This window comes from Erithacus rubecula (genome assembly GCF_903797595.1).
Source record: "Erithacus rubecula genome assembly, chromosome: 4".
In the NCBI taxonomy this organism is placed as follows: Eukaryota; Metazoa; Chordata; class Aves; order Passeriformes; family Muscicapidae; genus Erithacus; species Erithacus rubecula.
Window position 1 is genome coordinate 3,880,563 of NC_136686.1, and position 26,336 is coordinate 3,906,898.

The window sequence follows — 26,336 nt, forward strand, 5'->3', positions numbered from 1 at the left end:
CAGAAGACTATTTCCTTTCTTCCTTCCAGTCATAGCCCTTTTCCTTAAAGAGAAAGCTCTGCAGCAAATTGTATCTAGATTTTGTCTATAGAACAGATAAACAACTGAGTGGAATGATAAACTGTTTTATTAACCTTTAGACTGAAACATTTGGAGGCTCCTCGTTTTTCATGGGTTATTCTCCTTTGGAGACACACCTTGGAAATTCATGCTGGAGTGTGAGTTAGGATGAAGTGGACAGCACTGCTTACAGACTAAGCATCATTCTGTGACATAGAATAGGAGGTGATGCAGCAGATTAAACCCCTCAGGTTTTGTTTCAGCTGACCTGCAGATTTTGGAAGACACCAATTACACTGGTTATACCAAACCCGAAAGTTTTGTCTACAACACTCAGGGCTGAAAAACATTGGTGGTAGAAACAAAGGTACTCAAAAGCACCTCAAAGCAGCAAACTCACCCAAATATTGTCAAATATTATCAGCACCAAAATGAGAAAAAGCCACACTTTCGTTTATGTCTTTTAACATTATGAGTATATTCTTTGCTGAAAAATACACAAGATTGTTTTCATTTTGGACATTTGGGTCTTTTTGAAAGGGTATTAAATGTCCAAGGACTGTGTTTCACCTTTGCTATACTCCGCCTACACATCTTTGTGGAAACAGAATCTATTTACTGAGGGAGCAGAATAGGCAGGGTGAGTGTGGAGTGTGCAGCATGGTACACCCCAAATTGTCAGCATTCAGCTCTTCCCTTCCCAGATATGCTCCATGCAATTTCTCACCTTGTGAACAGTCTCTACTGGCTCAGTGTTAGGCTGCTTCTGGTCAAAAACCTGCTTCTCTTCATTTAAAGCCAAGCTGGGGACTGCAGGTCCTGATCAGGGGAAGGAAAACAGACATAATAAATACCTGCCATGGTAAGATTACAAGGGGTTCAGTATTTAGGAGCTGAAAGTAACCTAGACCATAGGAAAAGGATGCCCAGAAACATGAGTCAGGGTCACTGCCACATGCCATGTGACACCACTGTTCAGGTCCAATAACCAGGGCCAGCTCAGGTAGCACACAGGTCAACCACAAGTCCAGAGAGCTGCCTTGATAGCTCACTTCCCACAGGTGTCTGGATACTCTTCCTGCTGCACTTCCAGACCAAAAATGCCTCCTGACAGAGTTTTGTGTAAGAAAAGTATTGATTCCTCAAACCATTTTCTCTCCATCACCTTTCTTCCTAGTGTTTTCTGCCATGGTCTAGAACCCTGTTTAGCACTTTGTGGATCCAGTCTTAATGGATCAGCCAAGCACACAAAGATCTGGGCAGACTTTGATCCACTCACACATTATCAACAGCAGCAGCCCAAAGGCAGAATTTCCTGTCTGGTGCTCCAGAAAAATGCCTGTTTGACTGCCTCCTTCCAGAGGGATTTTACAGGGCTGGTAGTGAGCAGGAAGAAAGAGTCACACACACCTGTTGATGCACAAACACTGCCTGGGGGAGGGGGCAGCAGGGAGGAAGCAGGAGCAGCAGAGGATGGAGCATTTGGAATGCAGGTGTCTGTGACATCAGTGGCAAAGCAGAAGAGGTGACACCTCCAGCAGTGCAAGTGGGCCCTAATTGTCACAGGCACTGCTCCCAGTGCCATGATGGCCTTGTGGGCTTATCTGGCTTTGTCTGGTGAGTAGGAAATATCTCTCCTCCAAACCCAGTTGTGAGGAAGGGCAGCTGACCAGGTGCTCTACACCCTTCCCATAGCTCCTCAGCTTGGGCAGTTTGGAGGCAAAAGGAAGGGATGAAGCACCCTCCAATGCCTCAGGTGCAAAGATTCCAGGGCTTATAATTTTGGCAATTTTCACCACTGGAGTTGGTATTTTATTCATCAAGGAAGGCCACAGAGCAACCCAAGAGCCAGGTAAAAGTCAGGTGCAGTGGGCACAGGCTGGAGCAGAGGTGGAGACTGGAGATGCCATGACAGGGACAGCTGGGCGCATTAAACCAGACACTAGCACTAAAGCACAGGTCTGGAGTTAACCCAGAAAGCTAAGAGGAAAGATTTAGCCCAGTAAAGCAACAGGGGAAGCAGGAGAAAGAGGTCTAAGAGAGGACCTTGGTTAAAGACCTATTTAGCCAGAGGAAGAGAATTTTCAGAGGCTAAAAATAATCGAAGGAAATGGTCTACTTGCTCCAGCCCTGACAACAGAGCAATATTCTCAGTTTCAGCCATGATTTCCAAGATATTTCTCCCAGTTCAAGATTTGAATCTCCAGAGCTTTGGTGAAGGGTCCCCCACCCATGTACTGTCACTCCTTTCATCATGGGCAAAGCAAGTATTCCACAGATCTGGACCTTCCATCTCTAGGTTGCTAATACATTCTCCATGTGCTGGGTTCTGCACCCAGAAAAGGCAACAGAGACATGGATTCAGTCCTCTAGCTCTTCTGAACATGCCGTGGTTAGCCTTTCCTTCTCCTCCGACTCCCTGCACTCTATTTTCCACCAGTGCTCTTGGGCTGGGGCTGCATAGCTGGCCCTCAGGGCACGAAGGCACAGAAGCCAGGAACACCACTCTCTGACCAGGAATACCATCAGTTCTTCACGTTGCTGCAGATGACCATCCAAGCCAGAACTGTCTGCCAACTTCGTGAGCTGTATGGCTGCATGAACTCACTGGTCCAGAAACTGGATGAGTTTGAAAACCATGGAGTCATCCCTCCAGGTAAAACCAACCATGATTCCCAAGGGCAGGCAGTTGGACAGGAGTCCTGCATGGCCCAAATCACTGGGAGAAGAAACACTCAGGATCTGGGGAGGAGAAGGGGTGGGTAGCAATCCTGCAGTAAGGAGAAGGCATGTCCTCATGCCCATCCTCTGTCACATTTGACTGGATCCACATGCAGCCCTAGGACCAGCCTCCTCTCACCCACTGGGTCATGAAGATGACCAAGAAGCAGTGGAGTTTCTCAAAAGGGTTTTTCATGGAGGGCTGTGACTCCACAGGGAGGTCATTGCTAAGGGAGGTGCCAGCACTGGAGTCCATCACTGGACCTGTGTCTTTATTTGCCTCTTTGTAGGGCCCATATGCTCCAAACTGCCAGAAAAGTCTTTCTTCCTCAACTTCTGCACCTTTTCTCTTTATCGCTGTGTTACGAAAAATTATTTCCTTAAGGTGAGTTATTTAGCTATAACCTGAAGATTATGGTATGCTCTGGGTAATTAATAGGCAAAAGAGAGAGTCATGAATATGATCAAGTAGGAAAACAGAAAGCTAAAAGACAGGGAAGACAGAAGACAGACATAAGCAACCCACCTTCCAGAGGCACTCACACCAAACTGATGAGCTAAGACAGATGGGACCTGCACCTACTTGCCAAAAAGGAAACTTTACAAAAGGCATTCTTCAAGAAAATGAACCTTTGAGGACTATCTCAGCCCTCATTTCCAAACAAGTTGAGACAATCTAGGTTTCTCCAGAAGAAAGGGGGATACATGTAGGCTAGAAGAACAGAGTAAAGAGAACTGTGAGTCCCAAGATAGATTTATGGGGACACTTGACAAGGAAAGGATACAATGGTTTATTTTGCTTTCCTGGGCTCATCTCAGTAGGAAATGGAAAAGATGAGATTGTACAGTGAGAGCTAAACCCACAGAACAGGCACAGGGCTGTGCTAGGTGCTTGCTCCTAAGGCTCTCCAGAGGAACATTTTCTCCTCCACAGAGGATTGCATGCCCAGGACACAACAGAACCAAGCAGCATAGCCAAGCAGGCACCACCATCATCACAAGCAGAGATGCCATGTCACCCAGCAGCTCTGATCCCCACCCAGCCCACATGTCCCCCACTGCTGGCTCTGGACCTGGCATAGAGGCAGCTGTGAACCCCACCTTCTTACCCGTGAGCACACAACCAAATCCTTCCGGCCCACAAGCCACAGAGGTGACAGCCAGCGGCCAGCATCAAGGCCACCTGCTCAACAGTGACATTGAGGATCTCCTCCTGAGGATACTGGACAAACAGGTGCTGACTTCACTGCAGACAATGAAGTTATTGACGTCCCTTGGGAAGACAGTGCGGGAGGAAGACTTGCGGAGGGCTGCCACGAGCCTGCTGGTGGCCCTGAACAACGCAGATGTTTCTTGGTCACAAACCAACTGATACAGCTCAACAGTGTGGTAAACACAGGGGAAAAGCCATCTCTTCCAAGTGCATGGGGAAACGCTATTGTCAGGATTCAAAGAAAAAGATGTTATCCTCTTGGAAGTAACTGTATTGAAAAGATACCATTCTCTCCTGTAAAAACTGTTTGCTCACCATTATTGATGTTCGGTGTGTCATTCAAGGGATGTCATAGGAGAATGTTGGCTTTTCTTCACTAAATGTAGATGCTCATGCTCAAAAGCATTAAGAGAAGAACTTTTGGAAACAAGAATGTGCATATACATACACAGATACACAAGGGGTGCTCTGCAAGTGCAGGAAGGCCTTACTCTGCAAGGGAACTGCTGGTCCAGTGTTCTCCTTCTACTGGGGTTTGCACATAGTTGATATCTACTTCTGAAACACTATTATGAAACTCACAGGATAAACATTCAGATTGAGAACCGCCTCCTGTCTCTCACAAAAAGAGAGAGTCTGACTTATAGGAACTTGTGCTGAAGTGCTGTTTCTTTTCTAAACACTGAACATGCCTGTAAGTAAAACTGTGTGAAGCCATTGGGAGTCTGCACTTGCTGCTAAAAGAACCAGCTCTGGTTCTCTGAATCTCCACTCAGAGAAAGATGGTGTTACCTCAAACTCAATCTAAGGTCTAAGTGTCTTTGGCTTCCAGGAGACCGCTACTGAAGTGAGAATCCCCTATTCACCCTTCCTTCTGCGGGCTTGCTTGTTATCTATTCCACCAAGGGCTGTGAGGAGAAAGAGGTCAAAGGCAGCTCTCTCAATGATGCACCACACTAAGCAACATCCTTGTGGAGATGGCCTGGGATGCTGGTTCCCTTTACAATGTTAAGTGACACAAACACAGCTGAGGGAAATACAGGTTCTGTGTCTATCCATTGAAAAAAGTCCTTAGAAAGAAGATATCAAAATCACAGTCCTCCATTGTCCTAGGAACTGTAATCTTTCCCAAAGTCTTAGGCAGGTCACACACACAGGGAAATGTGCGAGCCCTGGAACAGTCCCCAGCAGGTAGGATCCCTAACACAGTGCACACTCACTCCGGCACACGAGCTCATTCTCTTCTCCCTGGAGGGTGCCAAAGCTGCCAGATCCCTGCCTGAGGCACCACGGCTTGTGCCCCCATTGCCTGGGCACTGACAGCTTCCCCAGCTCCAGCAGCGGGGGCACTTCTGGCAGCAGCCTTTGCTTGCCACCCCCACCCTCGGGGCTTGGCTGGCCACCCACGCGTTTGGGTGCCAGATTTGGCAGCCACGAGCAGATAGCTGGACATTTCCCATTCGGCTAGCTCCGGCCAGGCCCTGCCCTAATCCCGGTGCCGCATCCCTGGGCCATCCTCCCGCCGGGGCTGCGGGGCCGGGAGAGCCGCTCCCCCACAGCCGCCCCGGGCTCGGTCCCCGCACCTACCGCAGCCGGCCCCGCTCTGCCGGCACTGCAGTGGCGCTCGCAGCCCGTCAGCTCGTCCGGCGCCGCCCTGCTTTGTTAGGGAGAAGCCGCGTCCCCCGGGGACTCACCGGGAGCGGGGCCGTGGCGCTGCTCCGGTTCGGGAGGCTCCGCCGAGCGCTCCCCGGGCGCGGCCCCAGCGCCGCCGGGGATGGGATGGGGACGGCAGTGCTGCTGCTGCTGCCCCGAGCTCTGCGCGGAGCCGCCCCCGGAGGGAGGGACCAGCTCGGCCGAGGGGCAGAGCAGATCACCCCCGGCTCGCTGCCACCGCTGTCCCCGGCGGCCCTGGCCGGGAGGTTCGCGTCCTGCTCGGTACCGGGGGCTCTGCAGAGGTGGGAGCAGCGTCAGCTCGCGGGTCGCAGCTCATACCTGCACCGAGCACCCAAGCTGGGCTTCCAGCAAGCGTTGCTTTCAGTCATCATTTAGAAAACTGTTGCTCTTTTCTCCCTAAACCCCAAAACTGCAAAGCCGAAACCTTCAGAAATTAAAATGCAAAATGTTTTCCTTTGGAGACGTATGGGAGGCATGAAGGGTGATGGCACTGGGACATGCCTGTAGGCTCCCTCCAAACCTTCACAGTTTGGTGTCACCAGAACCCAGTGCTGACCTGTTTCCTTGGGGTCCATAATGTGAGTGCTTCTGCTTCCACTCGTCTTCATGTGCAGGGAAGCTGAAAAAGACCAACATTTTATTCAAAAGCAGTGTAAATACTGACCTATCAAGTGACAGCGTGAGCCCCCAAACCACTGTTAAGGGAACAGAAATGGCAGCCAGAGGAAAAGGAAGGGCAGAGATGGGGTAAAAGATTAGATGGAGGGAGAATGTAGTCCAGGGTAGACACTAGATAAGAAGATTCAACTCTCCTAGGAAACAATAAGCAGATGAAAATAGGGGCCAGGAACATGGGTTTTCCTGCCTGATGTACTTTATTAAAACCAGGACCACATCTCATGTTTGCAAAGATTAGTCCAGACCCTCTTGTTCCCACAGCATCCCCGGCCACTGCTTTAACACATTCAGCTTATTCACATATCTGATTTCTGAGTCCTTTGTGTTTAACAGCAATACACTGATCAGCTTTAAGGACTAAACAGTTTTATATGCCTCACATTATTATTCCAGTGGGAATAATCACAATTGACAACTCAAACCCATCCCATTTAGGCACAACACCCCCCACCACTAAATGCAATTTAATGTGTTCCAAGAAAGGGAAGGAAATGATACCACCTCAAATCATTTTACTGTTCAGAAAATGGCTGTTCAATTATGTTGCAGTCTTAGGATTTTCATTCATAATATCCAGGGTAGCTGCACTTCCCCTGGCCTGAATACCCGCTGTTCTTTGATTCTCTAGCAGACACATTGGTGACTATCTACATCTCTGATCTAATAAAATTTTAGATACTAACTTGCATCTTTCAGTTTCTAGCCTCTTATCTGAGCAGAAAAACCTCCATTAGGGTTAGTATTGTTCTGAAAAACTGACATTTTTAGAGTTTAAAATGCCCAAATCAACAGCAGGAATCAAATTCAGAAACAGCAGCTTTGATGTGGAAGAGGGAATATGGTGATATATGTTTCTCAGGCAACATTCCACATTGCTGGAGTTTTAAGAGTTATTGTCAGATAGGATGTATAACCTCCCTAAATAAATGCTTATATTATTATACACATATTCATGTCTTATATGTTAGAACATCAATGTCTTCTGCTGACAGTCATTATCACCATTCATAATCCACCCTTGTCTTTTAATCCTCACTACCACTGAGACAACACAAACCTCACAGACATTTAGTCTCCCCTACAAAAGAAAGCTGCTCACCAAGCAAGTGGCAATCAGGACAGTCTCCTAACCATGCTGCTCTATCCTCATTCCTGTGAGTATGCCTTTGGCCAAAGGCAAAATTTCTAGTGCAGTGACCAATGGCACACCTCTCCCTGTTTTTGATGCTGTGGAGTGCTTGAAGCTTGCAGTTATGCTGGAGGCTCTTGGATGTGGTTATTCCTTTTTGATATAACGGGACCTCTTTCTCTGGAAGACACATTTGTTTTGGTAAATGAACACAAATTCCATTACCCTCCTCTGGGGTGTTCTAAATGACTGTTCTGCATTTGGCTAGGGAAGGATTCATTCTCTTCACAGTGGCTGCTATGGGGCTGTTTTGGATTTGTGCTGAACACAGGGTTGATAATATAGAGATGTTTTTGTTATTACTGAGCAGGGCTTACACAGAACCAAGGCGTTTTTTGCTTTTTGTGATGCTGATGAGGAAGCTGCGGGTGAATGGGAGGTTGGGAGGAGACACAGCCAGGAGAGGTGACCCCAACTGAACAAAGATGTGCCAGACCATATGGCCATCCTGCTCAGTATATAAAGGCAGGGGAAAGAAGGAAGAGGGAGGAAAGAGGAAGGAGAAGGGATAATGTTTGGAGTGCTGGCATTTCTTTACCCAAGTCACTGTTACATGTGATTGTTCCCTGCTTTCCTGGAGATGGCTGAACTCCTGTCTGCCCATGAGAAGCAGTGAATTAATTCCTTTTCTTGTGCATGCAGCATTTTGCTTTTTCTATTAAACTGTCTTTATCCCAACACACGAGTTTCCTACCTTTTATCCTTCCAGTTCTCTCCCAGATCCCTCTGGTGGGGGGTGTCAGCGAGTTACTGTGTGGGGTTTGGCTGCCACCTAGGGTGAAACCATGACAATGACTCCAGCTTAGAACGTCATTTCATCTGATTTTTTTAGTGGTTTGCATACCTAGTCAATACCTTACCATCTGTCCTCAGAGGACAATAATATTTATTCATTAACTTGGAGATGCTATCAAACAACTTGAGTTTGAAACTAGAGATCACACAGCTGGCTTTTTTTGGTGTCAGGCATCAGAGCAGTATTTTGGCAAACATTGCAGCATATAAGCAGACCTAAGTGCAAGAACTAAGGGCAGAACTAAGAAGCAAAATAAGGAGGCTACAGGGTTATTTCTAGTTGCCAGGAACAACTCTGACATTCTGTAGCTCAATTTGCACTTTGCAGTTTATGCTGTTGATTCAGAAATCATTTGTGATGTTTAGAGCTCAGAAACAACATCCTGCACATAATTAAAAAAATACAATGAACTTCCCTGTTAACCAGCCAGTTCAATTCTGAATGTAATAGCCTCATTGCTTGTTGCTCCTCCAAAAATACTCTGAGCAGCAGCTTGATGCTGCCTGTTGCACACCAGCTCCTTTGCATGCAAGTAGAGAAATTGGAGATGTCTCACCTTGTCCATAGGGGTTGCTGGCTGTAAACAAGTCCCCATCACCCAGGTGCCAGCACAGTCTCTCACAATAAAGCTCTCTCAGAGCCAATGAAACTCTCTCCTCTGCAGAAACCAATGCTAGGCACCCAGAGAGTCTTCCATTAATTACTCTGATCAGCACTGAATCACAACATGCTGAGCTGGAAAGAACCCACAAGGATCATTGAGGCCAGCTGGGAAGATCCCTAGGGAAGTGCCCTTGGCATGCACAGACATGACAGAGTCTGGAGAGAGGAGGTTTCATAAGCACTGTCTTGAAGAGACCTCTGTCAGCCAAAGGCTGACATTGCATTTACCTGTTACACAGAGGTAAATCCCAGTGATGCCAGTTGGAGATAGTATTTACACAGCTTCTAAACTGAGGTCACTTTCTGGAGGTGTTTTAACCTGGAATCACATTTTAGAGATCTGCTTTTGAAAGGTGGGAATCAAGGGATCTCACTCACTTTTATCCAATCAAGACTAGTGGAAACAGGAATGTGATGCATTCACAATTAGGTATTTGCAGCAACACACCCCTGTGTGTGGCACTAGGATGGCTTTTAGAATTTCTGGACCTCAGGTGCTTTTCCTCTTAACACCATTAAAAGCCTATTTACTGAAGCAGCTCATGAGGCAAACATCAGATACACAAACAACAACTCAAGTGAGAGAGACCCTCTGAATTCTATGAAATATTTACAAACAGCTTTAGAAGCCCTGGGATGAAGAGAAGTACTTTCAAGCAGAGACATAAAACCTAATGGATATAAAAATCCTTTTTTAGCTCTTGGTGAGATTTGTTTTCAAAGACCCAGCTATGATATGAGAAAATGTATTAGGTCATCCAGTCTGCCTTCTCCTGTTCTAGGAGAGAAGTGGTCCCAGTGCTATATTTTATAACACTTGGCTCAGCCCAGCTCAGCCTGACTCAGGCAACATAAACCAAGCCTACTTTTTGGGAATCTTCCTAGTCTAAATATTTCACTTGGTGGAATTTTCCCCAGTGTTCCAACCAGGAAAATTCAACAGAATAGGTATAAAGACACTCGGGTGTCATGATCACACTGTTGACTTCATGTTTATCCCCTTAGACAACCCTAAGTAACTTGCCAGCCAGTGTGGTGGTGATACCCCTCTAACATCTGTCCAGAGTTATGCTCCTCTCCATTTGAGCACATGATTGCTGGCCTCTGCTGAGACTGAGCCTTCACAAGAAATTCTTTCAGATGCTTTCCTGTCTGTTCCTTCCTCTTTGCATTCAAGACATCATGATTATTATTATTACACTTGAGGACAAGGAAAAGAAAGTTCAAAGACAAACCCACATTTTTTCATGCTATCCTAGCTGTGCAGGCATAGAAAGATCCATTCTAAATAGCTGGCCTACACACATAATTCAGGTTTTACCTCTAGGATTTATAATAAGGATGCTATTTTCATTTCTGCTTCCTCTTACTTGCCTCATACAGTCTTTTTTACTCAAACTTTTATTAGAACCTTTGAGCTTCCCATTGTTTGGACAGTTGAGAGAAACTATCTGCTGCCCCTACAGGAGACTAATCAAGAAGAATTCCTGCTCTTACACATCTCAATATCAAGATGTGAACAGAGAAAGTCCCTGAAAGGATTTTCTTTACAGAATCTACTGCCAAGGGACTGCACAAGTAGTTCCACCACCACAATTACAGAGGGAAATTGACCCGAGATTCCCCCCAGCATGTTTTCCTTGCATATTACCCTTTCTGCTTTAAAAGAAAGTAAACACAAAACAGCCATTCCCTCATCAAAGCAGCCTTTCAAATTTGTGACTCTTAAAAAACCATCTTCATTGTTGTTTTTTTAAATGATCCTAAAATAGCCTTCAAACTCAAAGTGGTAGAGGAAGATATACACAGATGCTCAAAATTTTCAAAAATATTTATAGTTTAGGAAATAATGTTTTTTTTTTACTTTGACCAAATAAAGATTTTTTTTTCAGCATTTGACATTTTAAACATCTAAAGCAGAACAGCAAACAAAGTAGCACACCACAGCTTATCTTATGTGTTAAATATGTCCTCAGCTTTTGCATACAACCATCTCTAAAACACACAGAGCTACAAGTCCTACCCCAGCCAGACTAAGCTGCCCTTCCCAGGGCTCTCCTGGGGTAAACTCCCATTCTGGAAGCAGCTTAACCTCATGATGCTGTTCACTAAGTGATCATTATTCTGATTTTACTCTTGGGGAAGCAAAGGCAAGAAAGACAAAGCATTTACCTAACAACTTCAAGGTGCATTTCACTGAGCTGTGTAAACTCAGCATGCAGTTTTAATAAGAACACTTTTCACTTGAGGAGAAACTGTTCAAGTTATTACTTTTCTGAGCAGAGCACAGATATTTTAATACACTGGTAGCTCTGCCAGAAAGCAAGACTGAGGTTGTTTTTTTTTTCCCTCCCTTCCACCATTACAAAGTACAGTCACATGCAAGTGAGCTTCTGCCTGTCTGCAGGGCTTGCAACAGTAAGAGGTTCTGGCAATAGCTGCACTCCCCATAGGATATATACAGCAACTGGGTCAGCCTGTTTACAAAATAGCTTGTGATTATCACAGCAGTGCTCAGCAGCTATGAATACATCATACCAGTCTAATTAAAGACAGGCATAGCTAAAGCACTGCAAAATAAACAGTGGCCATAAAGCTGCTCAGGACTGGGAAAAGGTTAGTTTTTAGTCTCAGCCCCTTAGAAGTCAGCTAACCATGTTTATTCTGATCAAGAATTAAAACATACATCTGAGGGCAGGCAGTTCTTATCCTCAAGGTAAGAGTCAATTTCAAAACAAGACCACTTTCAATGGTGAAAAAAATCATTTTAAGGGGAAAAGAGAATAAAGAGCTAGTTAAACTTAGTGATTTGTACATAAAACATGATTATACCAATAGCTGTATAAAGCATAAATGTTTCTATCCTTGCCCTTCAGAATGTGACTGCAACTCCTTCCTCTCCTAAATACATCTACTGCATTAATACCTTGTGTGATGCTTCAGGATTGACTCCCAATCTATCTAGGTCCTGTATTCACAAAATGCAGTCTTCAGGCCATGCCAATTCCTAAATGACAAAGCACAGGTTAGAAGGGAGGTAGGAAAGTGCCTATTTCTACCCCAGCTATGGAAAAGAGAGGGCTATATTTTCTGGAACAAAATAGTTATGCTAATACTCCCAGCAAGCAATGGATTATACTAACACTAGGATATGCCCCAATACTGGCCGAGTCAGCAAGGGGAAGGGAAACAGCCATTTCTGGAAAGACCAAGTTCCAGCAAATGAGTACCACAGGAAAAAAAAAAAAATCAAATAATTAGGCAGGACAACTCCTCTTGTACATACACATTTTCCTCCATCCATTTGCTGTTGTAAACACTGCACAAAAAAAGGTAAAAGTGAATGATTCAGTCCATTTGTCTCATGCCTACTTCATGGGCACTTCTATCAGTTTCATCATGTTGTACAAGTATTTTGCATATTGCTGTAAGTGTACTCATAGCCAAGTCTGCCCCCCCTCCACAAAGTCTAAAGCCACTTACAGAGCCACAATTCCCTTTTTGATGCATGCAGTTTTGGTCCCCTGCATGTTTACACTCTGAATGCTTTAAGTCTTTCACAGCACTCTAAGAGATGGTCTTGATTTTTCATCCTAAATATCAAGGAAAACCTTTTTACCTATCTTGGATTTCATTTTAGCAGGCATCAAGAGCTGCTGCAGTAGTTCTGCTGAAGGCATTGAGAATGGGCTTCTCTTCCCCAAAACAAACACTTCACTGCCAGACAGGTCACAAGCCACAGACAACACATGGAACACAAAAATGTCTTAGGCACAGTTCAGCTGAGCAAAAATTCTAAGTTACTAAAAGGATTTTAAATTGGAATAAGAGAGAAACTTACCACTGCAGTACAGAACAGTGCACATGAAATATTAACTTGTACAGCATCTCTTTGACTGTGGTAAGAACTCAGGTGCTTCTCCTACAATACTGCATATTTCCTAAAAATCAGCTTCTCTTAGAGCTTAGAAAAACAGGTAACATGAAGTAAGGACACTGAACAAGAATTAAACACCTCACCAGAAATACCTTTTAACACAAACAGCACCTCTTCAATTAATCTTGGTAAGGTAGAGCTGTTCAGGTGTTACAAATTTATCTAGATCCACAAGTGATAAAACCCTTACTGAAGGCAAATAAAAAGATTCATAATCTTAGGTAGTGTTTCTTACCAATTCCAGGCAATCATAATAAGTTTACAGTAAACAAATCACTTAAAATTTCATTATTGCATATAATAGTTCCATTATTATATGCATTTAGTTAATATTTCAGCCTCTTGTTGTATAGTATCTAAGGTCAGTGTACAATGAGAGTGCTGTGGGCAGGTAGTGGTCTGAGAAGTATTGTCCAGTGAAAAACACAGAAGAACAGAGTGTAACAGCAACTTAAACATTTGAAAAACACTTGGAAAAAAATAGCACTAGAGTTACCTGAAATTAAACTAATCATAGCTGGCAAGATTGACAAGCAGCAGAAGGAGGAAACCTTGCATTTCTGCAGCCACATGCAAAACAGTGTTGATAGTAAAACAAGACAATGAAAAGCAGACAATTCCCAGATCAAGAAAAACTGAGACAGCTACAGGTGGTTTCAAGAAAAACACTGAGCACTTTTACTACTGAAATATACAGTATATTTGAAGTATAGAAACTCAATCAGTAAAACTTCAAAGACCCAAGTGCATTCTCAAGGTGGAGTCCACTATTTCACAGTGTGTTTCTTGTCCCCCACAGGCAGTTCACATCCCAAGCCCTCTGCAGCCCTTCCCCAGCATTTCCAGGGTTGTCAGTCACACTGTTCAAATAGGACTATTTCTTCTTTAGAGCTCTCTTTCCTTCTCCTTTCTTGGGTTTTTCCTTCCCACGGAGCTTTTTCAATCGCCTCATCTCATCCTTGAAATCCTGATGCTCATCCCTAGATGGGGAAGAAAGAATAAAGTTTACTTTTTTCCTTGGGATGCAGAGATATGAATAGTTCTTTGAAATATATTCTAATGGAAGAAAACCAAAATCCAAACCTTTTTTTTAAAGCATGAAGTCCATACTGAAGCTTGCAATGTATTTCATGTTATTGCTAACAGTATCACTGAACAACATCATGAGATTTCCTTTCAGAATAGGACGGTCCTTTTCAGCAAAGGGTGTGTGCACACATATGTATTACTTCAATTGCATTTACTGATCCCCTTTGTTTAAATGAGCAGTAAAATACTAAAACCAGCAAGAGACAAGAATAAGATTTTCCCCCTTGTTACCCAGCTGAGCAGTGCAGCCACAGCACAGTGTGCTCCTGTGTTCAGGTCATTAGCTCCTAGGGAAACAGGCCCATGCTGAGCAGTAAACACAGCACATGGCACTGCTCTCAGGTGACTTCAGCAATGAGTTATGAAGATGGCACCAGTATTGGTACAATATTAATAAGAGAATAAAACAGGAGGATGAAGGTGCTGGCAGAGAGAATTATTCCTCAATAATTTTCTAACAAGTTCTATTAATCTGCCCCTGTATTTTTTAGTGCAAAATGATTTTCAGAAGTCATAACAGCATCCTATGTGGCCTAAGACCACTGCACTACTATTTTTGAACACAACTTCTTTAAATTGAAACAAAAAGCTCGTGATGTATTACTGGCCCCATTAGTCTGATTCTTCATTGCACATTTTCTTGTACCTACTAACTGCATACAGAGCAGCAGGAGAAGGAATTCAGTAGGGGAAGGAGAAGAGTAAAGAACATTAGCAACACATTGAGGCTGTGTAAACAGCCAGTACACAAAGTGTTAGCATACTCACCTAAAACAGGAGCATCCTGGATGCAATCCTAGATGGTTAGTATAGTTCTACTATCAACAGGTCATCTGTTTTGACTATACTGAGGGTTTGCAGCCCCACTTTTAAAGATTTCTTTAGTGCTACCTGATGGAAGTAAGAACTGTATTTGACACCTGCTGAAGTTCTTCAGCAGTACAATCCTCCCCAATACAGACTGTGGAAGTTAATTTAGAAATTAGACAACTGGTTTGGATGAAACTGAAAATAAGACTATTTAAAGCTAATTTAGCTTATTTTGAAGAATAAAAAGGCCCTCTGGCCTAACAGACTTGATGTCTCTTCTAAATTTCACTTATTAGCTGTTGAATGACTGAGAAATACAAGGTAAGCCTGGTGTTCACATAACCTCTTTGTAGCACATTCACTTGCCATATTCAGAACTACAGACTCATCTATTGTCTATCAGAAAGCTTTCTTTTCCCCACAAAGCAAAAGCAGAAACTGTTTCTTAGGTAACTGCTTGTCCACAACTACACTCAAGTCTCCCACAAAGGCTTCTAATTATGGTACAAGTCAGACAGCAGTCACTTGGCTCTCCTTGCCCTCAGTGCAACAATCAAGTGCCTATTTCCATATGTACCATATTCAGAACATTTCTACTCTTTCCCTTGAGGAAAAGAACTGCAGCAAGACTCCCACTGTCCCCTTTTCCATCTCCAGCCCTGCTCCCAAGCTCAGGAAGTACCTGTAGAGGCCAAAGTAGCGGAGTTTCTTCATGAGGGCATAGTAGGTGTTGTGAGGGGGGTACCAGTTGTACACCTCCTCCCTCTTGGCCAGGGGCTGCTCACTGAACAGCTTCACCACCTTCATGGATTTGGAGTCTGTGGGCCTGACAACATCACCAAATATCTGAGCACTCAGCCTGGCCATGCGCAGGGCATAGCTGGAAACGTTGGACATATCCCCAGGAGGAGCAGGCACACACAGACTGATGGAGCTTCCTGCAAAAGGAAACAAAGGCACAACTCTTCAAATAGCTGAGTAGAACAAGCCATCCCAGAATTAAGGCAAACAAAGACAATACCAACTACTAAAGAACCTCCAGTGCACCACAGTTTACCATGGCTAGAGCAGTTTATTGGCAGAACCCACTCAGCCTGCTTAAGACAACCCTTAAATCCAGCCACAGGAAAAATTGCAGTGTGTGCTCTCCCAAATATCACACCCATGTGATACCACTGACTGCTACACAACCACAAAGTAAAGCACCACTTGAACAAAGAACACAACCTTGAACAGAGAAAATCTGGAAGTTTCTCACCATACTTAAAACATAGTTCTAATCCATTCACCAATGGGCTATAAATAAATCATGTTTCTCAATATGAATCACAGATCTTTCCCATCTCAATTCCCTTCCCTTGATCATCTCCATCAGCTTTTTCTTCATTCCCTTTTCAGTTTCTCACAATACCTATTCTTTCTGAGGGGAATACAAAAGTTTTCCCATGCCAGATTTTTTCCCCAATAAAACCCATCAGCATAACACTGAGGTTAAAGTTGAAAATGTTTGTTTTAAAAAAAATCTCACAGCTGATTCCAGAATATGAGCATAACAAATTAAAGATCATGGGTAAGAGTAAGCATCAGGACAGCACTAAGTCCACTTCAGTATGATTGCACAGAACCTGCTCAATAACAGAAATTTGAAGTATTCATAACCTCACATACATACACCTGCCCATTGGAGGGCCTCCTTTGATTTACTCCTCTCAGCAAAGCACTATAAAGGAAACAGGAAATAAACCTCAAGCATGAAAACAGTACAAGTAATTTGAGAAGAGAGAATAATGGAAAAAGTAAAAAAGGGAAGGCAAAGCATCAGAGACCTTGAGCTAAGGCAGTAGGTCTGGTGTGAGAAGACAAATTCTTAAATGATTGCAGGGCAGCACCTGAGCATGTGTTACAGGAGGGAATAATCACTATGTTCTGCTAAATCATCTGTTTCAGATCAGCTAGTTGTAATTCCTAATTCTAATTCAGAGACAAAGCAACAAATTGCCCCCAAACTCTTTATCGCATGACTCCAAAAGCATTTTTATCACCAGACTCAAACGCACAACTTGATTAATCTCTACTTACTGCAGCCTTAAAATGAAAACACCTTCAGCTCCTGAACAATGCACACCTGGGGGCTGAGCAACCTGATCTGAATCGCTAAATGATTTACAACAGCCTAAACTACGGCTGGAGACTCCATTAATCCTTGCCTAAGAACACTTGGGAGAGAAGCGAAGCAAAGGCTGCAGACTCCCAAGAGCCAGAGCTACGCAAAACCTGTTGTAGAGTGACCCTGTGAGATGAAAAAGTACTCTCATTATTGTCACCTCCAGCAAGGACGTTTCAGGATGGCCCACTAGGAACCAGCACGCCTAACCCAAACCCAGCGCTCAGCGCTCCCGCTCCACCTGCCCCCGGCTCCCCCCCAAGCCAAGGCCGGCAGCCCGGTTCGGCCCCGCCCGGCCCGGTTCGGTTCGGCCCCGCTCACCCGCGGCCGGAGGAGCGGCGGCGCTGCCGGAGAGAAGGCGGCGCGCACGGGTGACGCGAGCGGCGGGACGGGCGGCGCAAGAGGAACCCTCCTCCTCTTGCTCCCTCTGCTGTTTGTTCCCCTGCTGCAGTTATGTGCAGGCGGAGACAAGTGGCATCACTGCCAGTATTTTATTAGAAAGCTTTTCGTGCCCTCTTTCAGTGTACTTCTTTTCTTACAAGCAGCTCCACGTAGCTCTGACGCCTTCTCTCCTTTCTGCATAACCAGCTAAACCAAACCCCAGCCTATCCCTTACCCAGCCACCCAACCCTATCCATCCCTCACACAGCATCATCTTACCTTTTCTGTCACTTACACAACCACATGTCCCCTACCTCCTCACAGCCAGCAGCTCCCATCCCAAACTGCAGCACACTCTTAAACTCCCACTCGAGGAATAATGAGCTAGCCCACTCTTTTATAACCCAAACTCATTGGGCAGGCAAGGCTGTTCCTACTCCTCAGTAATCAGTACAGCTGTAATTTATTGGGAATGATTGCCTTCTGCACAGCCCTTCCCTGCACTCAGGGGCGGCTTGTCGGGTGCTGGCCCCGCGGTCATGGAATCACGGAATCCCAGAATATTCTGAGTTGGAATCACAGAATATGCTGAGTTGGAAGTGACCTGCAAGGACCATCGTATCCAGCCCTCTGCACAGTACAACCCAAACTGTCACACACCATAAAAGGGTCACACCCGTTCTCGATGTGACTCTTTGGTTTCCCTCCCTGTTGTAAGCAGCTTTGGAGTTACGTGCTTAATCTAATAATGAAATGAGAAAAGCGGTTATTCTCATTAAAAGCGGATGGCAAGTCTGCATAGAGCCTTATTTGGTGTGAAATGTCCACAATGACACGTCCAGTCAGCAGCCTCACTCCATAAGAACACCATGTGTTCAAGTTAATAAAACCGAGCTGGTTTTACCCTTGGGAAAAGACTTGAATTTGCATAAAGAGCTGAAAGCCGGGTGTCTTCACTCATGGTCTTGACCAGGCTGCAAACTGGGCCAAATGTAAAAATCTAGTTATTGTGAAAGGAGATGAAAGGGAGACTATGAGAGCCAGAAATGTTTTTCATTCACTGTGTTTCCAAACCACTTTCAGAGACTGTCTCTCTACTCCTCAAATTCAGGGCGTGTCTCCTATGCTCCTCATAATATTGCTTCCCTCTTGCTACTTCTTTTCAAAGATGGTTATTCAGCTGCATCAATATATTTGCCCGGGCAAATTTACCTGTGCAATCTCAGTCTTTCAGCACAAGTGTCCCCTTGGGCTCTCAGTACTGGTGAAGGTGATGAGTTGGCCACTCACCTTCCTGCCCCAAACCTGGAGTGGGGTGTGTGCCCAGGGGAGCCCCTGAGATGTGGGGATGGGCACCTGACCCTGCTGTGCTTTCCCTGGCATCCCTCTGGCCACTGCCAATCTCACTAGACATGAGCTTTCCCAGTGCTTGATTTATGCTAATTTTTAATCAGTGCCAGGAGGTGCTAAATCAGACTCTGTGCAAACATCTGAGCAAATGACAATTATGTGATTGCATTTTTATGCCAAACGTGTAATGCCATCGGAGGAGGAAATTTGGTTTGTCTGGCTCACCCTGTTTTCTAGAAGAGCAGATTCTGCCAAGCATTAAACAAATTGTTATTCTGTCGTCTTTCCTTGATTAATTTTCTGTCACCTTTTCCATGCCTGTCACAGGCAAAGCAGCCTCATGGCCTGAGCAACCCAGTCCCCTTTCTTGTCCTTTTTGAATATTGGCATGATCCTCTAATTTATTTGTATTCCTGCTCTAGTGGAAGGTGTCCCTGCCCATGGCAGGGGCAGGTTGGAACTGGGTGATATTTAAGGTGCCTTCTGACTCAAGCCTTAGTATGATTCTGTGATTATTAAGAATTAAAATTCTTGGAATTTCTTTAGCCAGTTATTTAAACACTGCCATATAAAAGTTCTCTAGATATCCCAATTTTAAAATGTTTGCTCTAGTAGATCTTGCCTACCATTTTCATCACTGACTAATGGATGGAAAAGTGCTTCTTTTTTCTTATTTTTTTCTCCTGTAAGATAAGAAGTAACTCTTTCTTAATATTTCTAAGGAGGAAATGGAGGTTTTTAGCATTCTTACCACTTCTGTGCTATTTTACCATCTCTAGACATACACATCAGCTTTATTACACCCCTCATTTTACAGTCTGTGGTCACACTATTTATGATTTTTCTGTAGTCTTTGTTGCTGTATTAATAGAACATTTTTTCCTATATTTTGCCTTTCAAAGCTGTTCTATACCATGCTTTTAACTTCTCAGTGTTTCCTTCACCCTGCTGCTGAGACAAAGTTGTCCTTCAGCCAAAATTGGCCATTTTGTTAATTAAGCAATCATGACTTTATGGAGTAAGATCATAAGTATTCTCATTTACATTTCTATCTCTATTTTTGAATCGCAATTTTCTCATAATTTCTCCCATCTTGATGGAGAAGGTCTTTCTGAAGCATCTGTGTGTGTGTGTGTGAGAGAGAGAGAGAGAGAGAGAAACAATTTCCCTGACTGGGACTGTCCTTTGTCCTTGTTCTGGTACCTTGGAGGGATTCTCTGATTCTCTGCAGGCATTCCCACTCCATTCCACCTCTCCTCAACAGGGTTAGTTGGAACAAGTTACTGTCTCTGCATCCCTAAGATAATGATGGGGGTTTCATTTGTACTCTTACCTTCTCAGTCTTCAAATTTCTTTATTTATGTTAAAGGTTTGGGGCAAAGTACTTTATTATTCCATTCTGGTTAATCATCCTGCTTGATTCAGTAGTTACATCAGTTCAATCTCATTCCTTCCCATCAATGAAATTACTTAATTTACATGTGACCCACAATCTGAAAAATGGCAAAAACATCTTCCTCTTTGCCTCAAAATATTTTTGCTGCCTATACTAGCAGGCTCTAGCATGGCCTTTTGGGTGTGATGGAAGTACAGATATGAAAAGGTCTGCATTAGTGACATTTTTCTGCTTTTGCTTAGTTGTTTCTCCTGTCAACCAGTACTATTATTATTATTAAATCAAAGTAAAAATGTGCACTTACAAGAGCCTATTTATGTCACTGGAGCCCTGTTGTTGCTGTGGTTATGAGGAGAATTGTTGCAGAGCACCCAGCTGGGGTTAGCGTGCCAGTAAGGCAGCGTACAGACACTCAGGATGGAAAATCAGGGTCACATGAGTCAACAAAACAACAACTCAACACATCTGCAAATCTGCAGAGACAGACAATGATCTGGTTTGCAATCCATGGACTCAAAAAGTCCTGCTTGCCTTGTCTGGCACACTGTGTCTCCCTATATTCTGTCAAGGAATGTAAGCTCAATATCCCCACTCTGAGGCCTTCACAATCCAAATGAGACTTGGCATGCTAAGGGAATGGAAGGATGCAGCAGAGAGTGACTGCAGGAATGGATGGGTCTGTGATGAGCTGAATTCCATGGACACGTTATTAGATCCTTCTGAGCTTGTTGTTGCAAGCAGAGCAAAGTGCTTGGACTTGTCAGCAATTATTTACAAGAAAATCAGTGGGAGATGGGTGAGTGGAAAAGCTGAAAACACTAGAAAGGTGTAGGAGAATAGTTTGCAGGTGTAGTACAGAAGGCAATTTTCCTCAATGAATTACAGCTGTACTGATTACCTAGGAGTGGAAACATCTGTGCCTGCCCAATGAGGATGGGTGCTATAAAAGAAGGGGCCAGCTAATTGGGAGCAACTTGGAGTTAGGGGCTCTGAGTCTGCTGCACTTTGGGATGGAGCCTGCTGCTTGTGCTGATGGTGGGACGTGTGCCTGTGCAAGGGAGGGATAAGGTAAGAAGATGCTGTATGAGGGACAGACAGGGTTAGGTGGCTGGGTAAGGGACAGGTTGGGGTTAGTTGGTTATGCTGAAGGAAGAAATAAACTTACAGAGAGAAGGAGTCAGTACTGTGTGCAGCAGCTGATGAGGAAAAGAGTCAGAGTTGCTTGAGAGAAGACACAGAAAGTTTTTAATAAAGGGCTGTTGTTAGTCCAGTCTGTCTTAACATAATTGCTATAGAAAGGAGTTAAATGAGAGTTAATTGGCATGGGATGGAAGACCACATGGGCATTCTCTGTACAGGGACTTTGTGGAGGAATGAAATGAAGAGAATGGAGAGGTGTTGTGGAGGAAAGAAATGAAGAAAATGGAGAGATGTTGATGTAACACATGCATAGCAGACAAAAAAGAAGAGACTTCATGTTAGTGTACAATATAGACTTTTGTGTAAATAGTTTACAGCAGTTTTGTCTGGAGTTATCTTGTTTGATCAAGAGTGGTCTGAAGTTGTTTATCTCATTAATATTGTGTATGTGTTTTAGTTATGACTAAATGACAGCTTTAGGGCAAAATTTGGATGAAATATAACACTTGAGCTATTCTTTGTCCTGAGAAGGCGAAGGTGTACTGAGACGCAAAAAAAAAAAAAAAAAAAATCACAGTGGCAGTTTGCTTAATGGTGCTTTTGTGTTGATGTTTAGAGGAAAGAAGAGTCTGAACTTGTATCAGTTGATCTTGGATGTGTGGCATTTGAGCAGTACCTGTATGACAAAGTAATCAACTTCACTGCTAAATCTTATGCTCAGAGCTATTATGCTGTAGCATGGTCTCTACTATTTTCTTGTTATAAATACTGACATAAGAGAACAAAATAATCTGAGTAAGTAGAAGGACCCTCTGAGCTTTTGGTAAAACTGCCTTGGCTACTTATGTGTTTAGAAATCATTTGCTGTTCATTGTGTTTGTGATTAATTGGCAGACTTCAATGTATTTTGTTGCACTGTGATTCGTGCTGAGCCATGGAGACATCTGAATTGCAAATCCCTCTGGAGAGAATGTGTAGTTTTAAGAGACTGACAGACTTTGGGTGGGCATTGGAAGGATATTTTTACTTTAAAGTAACTCATCAAACTCATGCCAGAGTGGAATTCACCAAGATGTCACTATTAAGTACTGCTGCTTCAGCTATCTAACACTGGGAATACTTGGGAGGGAGATGCAGCATAAGAGGAAAACAGGAATTATTTTTCAAAGCCAATTGGCATCTTGAATTTATTGCTTTCCCCAACAGCTGAGCTGTTGAGGCAGCCTTCCCTCCTCCTGGGAAAGAGAGCCAGTGCTGATTGTCTCTTGTGTAGTGCCCAAGTGATGTCTGAAATGATATTGGCAGTTGTGCAGGAGAACTGTGACATCTGTTTTTAATGGCAGATCAACTGTCCAGCACAGCAGCACTGCACAAAGCTGAACAGGCAAAGGATGCTGTGCATCTCCACACACCTCCATGTTGGTTATTTACACTGACTCAATTGTAGCTCAACAATGTCAGAATAAATGGCCAGTGATAGCTTGCAATGAAGTACTTCAGACTGAAGAGAAGGGGTGTTTCTAAGTGGTTAGATGAAGGGTTTGGCATCTTGGGGTTTGTTTTTTTGCAGCTCCTTTGCTAACTCGGGGGATGACCTTAAGCAAGTTAATTAACCTGTCTGCTGTTTCATCCCCCTGTAAACTGGGGAAAATAATGTTTGCTTCAGAAATGATTGTGAAGATTGATTTTTAGAAAATGCTCCAGCTTCCCCTTGTGAAAAACATACTACACAAATGTTGGTTTTACTTTATTGACAATATGCACATAAAACTTTAAAAGGCAACAGTAACACAGTGACTTTTTTGGCTGGAACTGAGGATTGCAGAGGGGAGGAAAAAATGAAACAGTATTAAAATGACAATCAGCAAAAGAGAAGAAATAATGGAGACATCTGGATTGCTGCTGATAAAAGCTCTTGCAGTTGCTCTTCCATCTTTCCTTGCAACACCATCTGAAAGGATATCTACTAAGCCTTCAAATGGGGTCAAAAAGCTGTTCATCCCTAATTCTGTTTGGCCAAGTGTGAAAATGGAGTGAATAAAAATGTTCCAACAATAGAATTTTCAGGAATACATCAGTCTCTTAAACATAAAATCCAAGGAGATTAGTTGGGTCAGGTTGAGTTCGCATTTGTTTCTTCAAGCTCAACTCTTTTCAAGATACTGTCGTGGATCTAGACCTCTTGGGTTTGTGAGTTGCTGGTTCCCCTGAGTTTCTGCAGATTTTGGTTTTGTATGTCCCTTTTGACCTCTATGGTGCATTTTCAAAGCACATTTAGCCCTTTGTTTTCCTGGTTTAAACCCTTTGTCTTAGGGTGTCTTGACTAGTGCTGATCACAGGATGCATGGTTAGGACTCTGGATAGCCACTCTGGCTGCCTTGATTTGTAAGTCAGCAGATTTTTCCAAGATCTGGCTGGATTCCCAGGCACCTGTTTGTTTCACTAGTGTTCTTTGTAGACCTGAATATTTTGGTTCTTGGGAAACTTTTGTTCCTTTGTCCTGGAAATATTATTTCTCTGAAAACAAGTAACTTCTTGCAGGTTTCTTTATCATGGGCAATCAGGGTATGGTCACTGAAGCTTGGTATTCCCCCTGGTTCCTTGTTTAGTGGGTACTTACTGGAGGCCTTTGCAGCAAAGGGGAATAAATGCTTGTCTTTCATGGCCCAGGAGTCTCACTGGAACAACTTCAGAGGACAAGGTCTAACCGTGGTATCACAGCTGTAAAGCTTGAGGTGGGGAAATGAACTGCACAAATGCATGAACTCTGAATAACCAACTACTTTATTTTGATGCAAATATATTTGGGGATAATAAAGAGAAGTAAATGCAAAACTGAGGATGGATCGTGCTTCTATGTAAATAGAGAATTTATCATCTTGGATGTCAGCTGCTTTTATGGCAGCATACAGTATATTTTTATGCACCTTTTTAAAAAATTATTTAAATGAATGTAGTCTGCTGGGACTTTACTGCCACATAGAATAAATGAAGGCTCAAGTCTTGCTTCTGAGTCTTGTTCCAAAATTGAGTGCTTTTAGAGAATGTAGTGTTTTCCAAGCAGGTGCTGTTTTTTTGTTTTTCTTACTGGTTTTTTCTCTAGTTGCTTCTGTGATGGTTTCTTACAATGTATGAATTCTGATTTTTAAATAATTTGTCTTTTGTGACTAAAAGAAGCAATGGATTTAATTGGTAACTGAGAGCCAATCACAGATGTGATGCACTCGCTATGAAACACCATGTTATCCATCCACAAAGGCTGTGGAAGTGTCTTTCACTGGATTAGTTCACAAAACAATGCTGATAGAAACTGTCTAAAAATCTCTCTGAGAATGAACAGTGTGTTCTGAAATGTGTCAGAAGTTTAGGGGAGGTTGTTCAGTGTGTCCTGCTATGTCAGTTAAACTAACAGAACTGAAGATGCACCTTTTTATGAGGGTGCTTATATGAACTACATATTGATGCAGTACAGAAAAAAGCAGAATTAATCAAGCTTTAATACATCGAAGATCAATGTGTTATATGTAACTTTAAGAATAAAAGCCACTTCTTAGCAAAAATGGTTTTTTTTTTTTTTTTTTTTGGCAGACAAAGGTCTGAGTTTTTGCTCTCAGCCAGTATTCTTTGGCTCTAATGTCTTGTATCTGCCATCCTGGGTACTTCTTGCTATTTCTATAGGAGTCACAAGGTCTATGAATTTTAATGAGGTGATATCTCCTGTTTTCAGCTGAGCCCAATGGTGGTATTGCTGAGAGCCATCTTGCTTTGGTAGCTGGCTTTAGGCAGCAAGTGACCTTGCTGTACAACTGCATTCAGGGCAATGTCACCTTCCTCACTGCAGCAGGGTTTTGGTAGGAGGCTGGGCTTGAAGTATCCAAAAAGTAAACAGCAGGAAGCAGAGATGGGCTTGAATGAAACAGCAATCCTCATAGCAAGGGGGAATTTTGGGGGAATGGGTCTGTTCATGTGGGAGCCTGTCCAGCTCAGAGGAGAAGCTGTAGAATTTGGAGATGTTGACTACCAAGCTGGCAAGACAGTAAGCAGGACACAGTGGCTGCATATTGGAGCTGAATCCCTGCTTCTGTAAGCTGGGGTTAACATCTGTTTTCTGTTGTAGGGAGATGGATTTGAAAGTGTCTTGAGGGCTAAATATTGTCTTTGTGCTTTAGCTCAGTTGTCTTCCAGCAGAACTCTTTCCATAGAGGCATATACCTGTGCAACTTAGGCCTCTTTTTCTTTAAAACTGTTTCTCCTCTGTTATTGGAAGCACTTGAGTGTTTACTCTGGACTCCAGAGACAGGAATGGCTTTCCTGAGTATTTTAATTCAAACTCAACATATTAAATGTGTGTCACATTTAGGTCCTACCACATGGCTGAAAAAACTAAAGCAGTTTGCAGTGCCTTCAAAGGTGAAGCAGTATCTCCCAAGTCCTTCTGCAGTTCACCACAGTGCCCCTGGACCCTCAGGCTGTGTGCAGGGGTTCAGGGATAATGTTTTCAGTAGGCTGAGTTTGCCTACCTGGTCTTATTTTCTGTACTTTGCAGCTCTGCTAAACTTCAACTGCTTGGGCTGAGGTTTTCCTTGCATGATGTCCACACTGGGAAGTTTGGGGAAAAGGGTTTTTTTTAAGAACTTCTTTTTTTTTTTTTTTTTTTTTGCCTGAGCTTAAAAGCTTTCCTGGAGATGCTCTCATGAGGAGCAGTGATTATCATGCATAGCCATGTCCACAGTGCGGCCTTAGGTTGTTAACAGTGATGTGGTTTTGACAGTTGACAGCTAAATAATGAAGAGTAAATTTTAATGGGAGGAAGCAATTTTAGTGAAAAACCAACAGCCTTTTGTTTTGTCTTTGGAAAAACAACACTATATTCTGGTTCATTTTATCTGTGTATTGTCTTTTACTAGTCTCTGTGTGAAGCCATTTAGTGTCAGCCATTCCCTCTGCTTTATTGAAAAATAAGGTATAGGACTTCTCACCTGCCTGTTTTCCTGCTTTCGGCCCAGCAATTCATTTTGCTTCCTCTAAAACCAAATCTGTTCTTTTGATGCTACTCTCCATTCAGCTCTTGACCC

At 43.5% G+C, this 26,336-nt stretch overlaps 2 protein-coding genes across 2 annotated transcripts; one reads left to right on the top strand and one right to left on the bottom strand.

Annotated features, from left to right (window-relative positions):
* Positions 1-1,591: 1,591 nt before the first annotated feature.
* LOC306801799 (uncharacterized protein) lies at positions 1,592-4,712 on the top strand. Its single transcript, XM_079305178.1, has 4 exons — positions 1,592-1,677; positions 2,501-2,716; positions 3,072-3,166; positions 3,716-4,712. The coding sequence occupies exons 1-4, from the start codon at positions 1,644-1,646 to the stop codon at positions 4,151-4,153; spliced, it is 783 nt and encodes a 260-aa protein (XP_079161304.1). The 5' UTR covers positions 1,592-1,643; the 3' UTR covers positions 4,154-4,712.
* An 8,870-nt stretch (positions 4,713-13,582) lies between these two features.
* Positions 13,583-17,339, bottom strand: MRPS33 (mitochondrial ribosomal protein S33). The gene is made up of 3 exons (XM_079304770.1): positions 17,316-17,339; positions 15,513-15,768; positions 13,583-13,911 (listed from the first exon to the last, which is right to left on the bottom strand). The coding sequence occupies exons 2-3, from the start codon at positions 15,725-15,727 to the stop codon at positions 13,806-13,808; spliced, it is 321 nt and encodes a 106-aa protein (XP_079160896.1). The 5' UTR covers positions 15,728-15,768; positions 17,316-17,339; the 3' UTR covers positions 13,583-13,805.
* Positions 17,340-26,336: the final 8,997 nt, after the last annotated feature.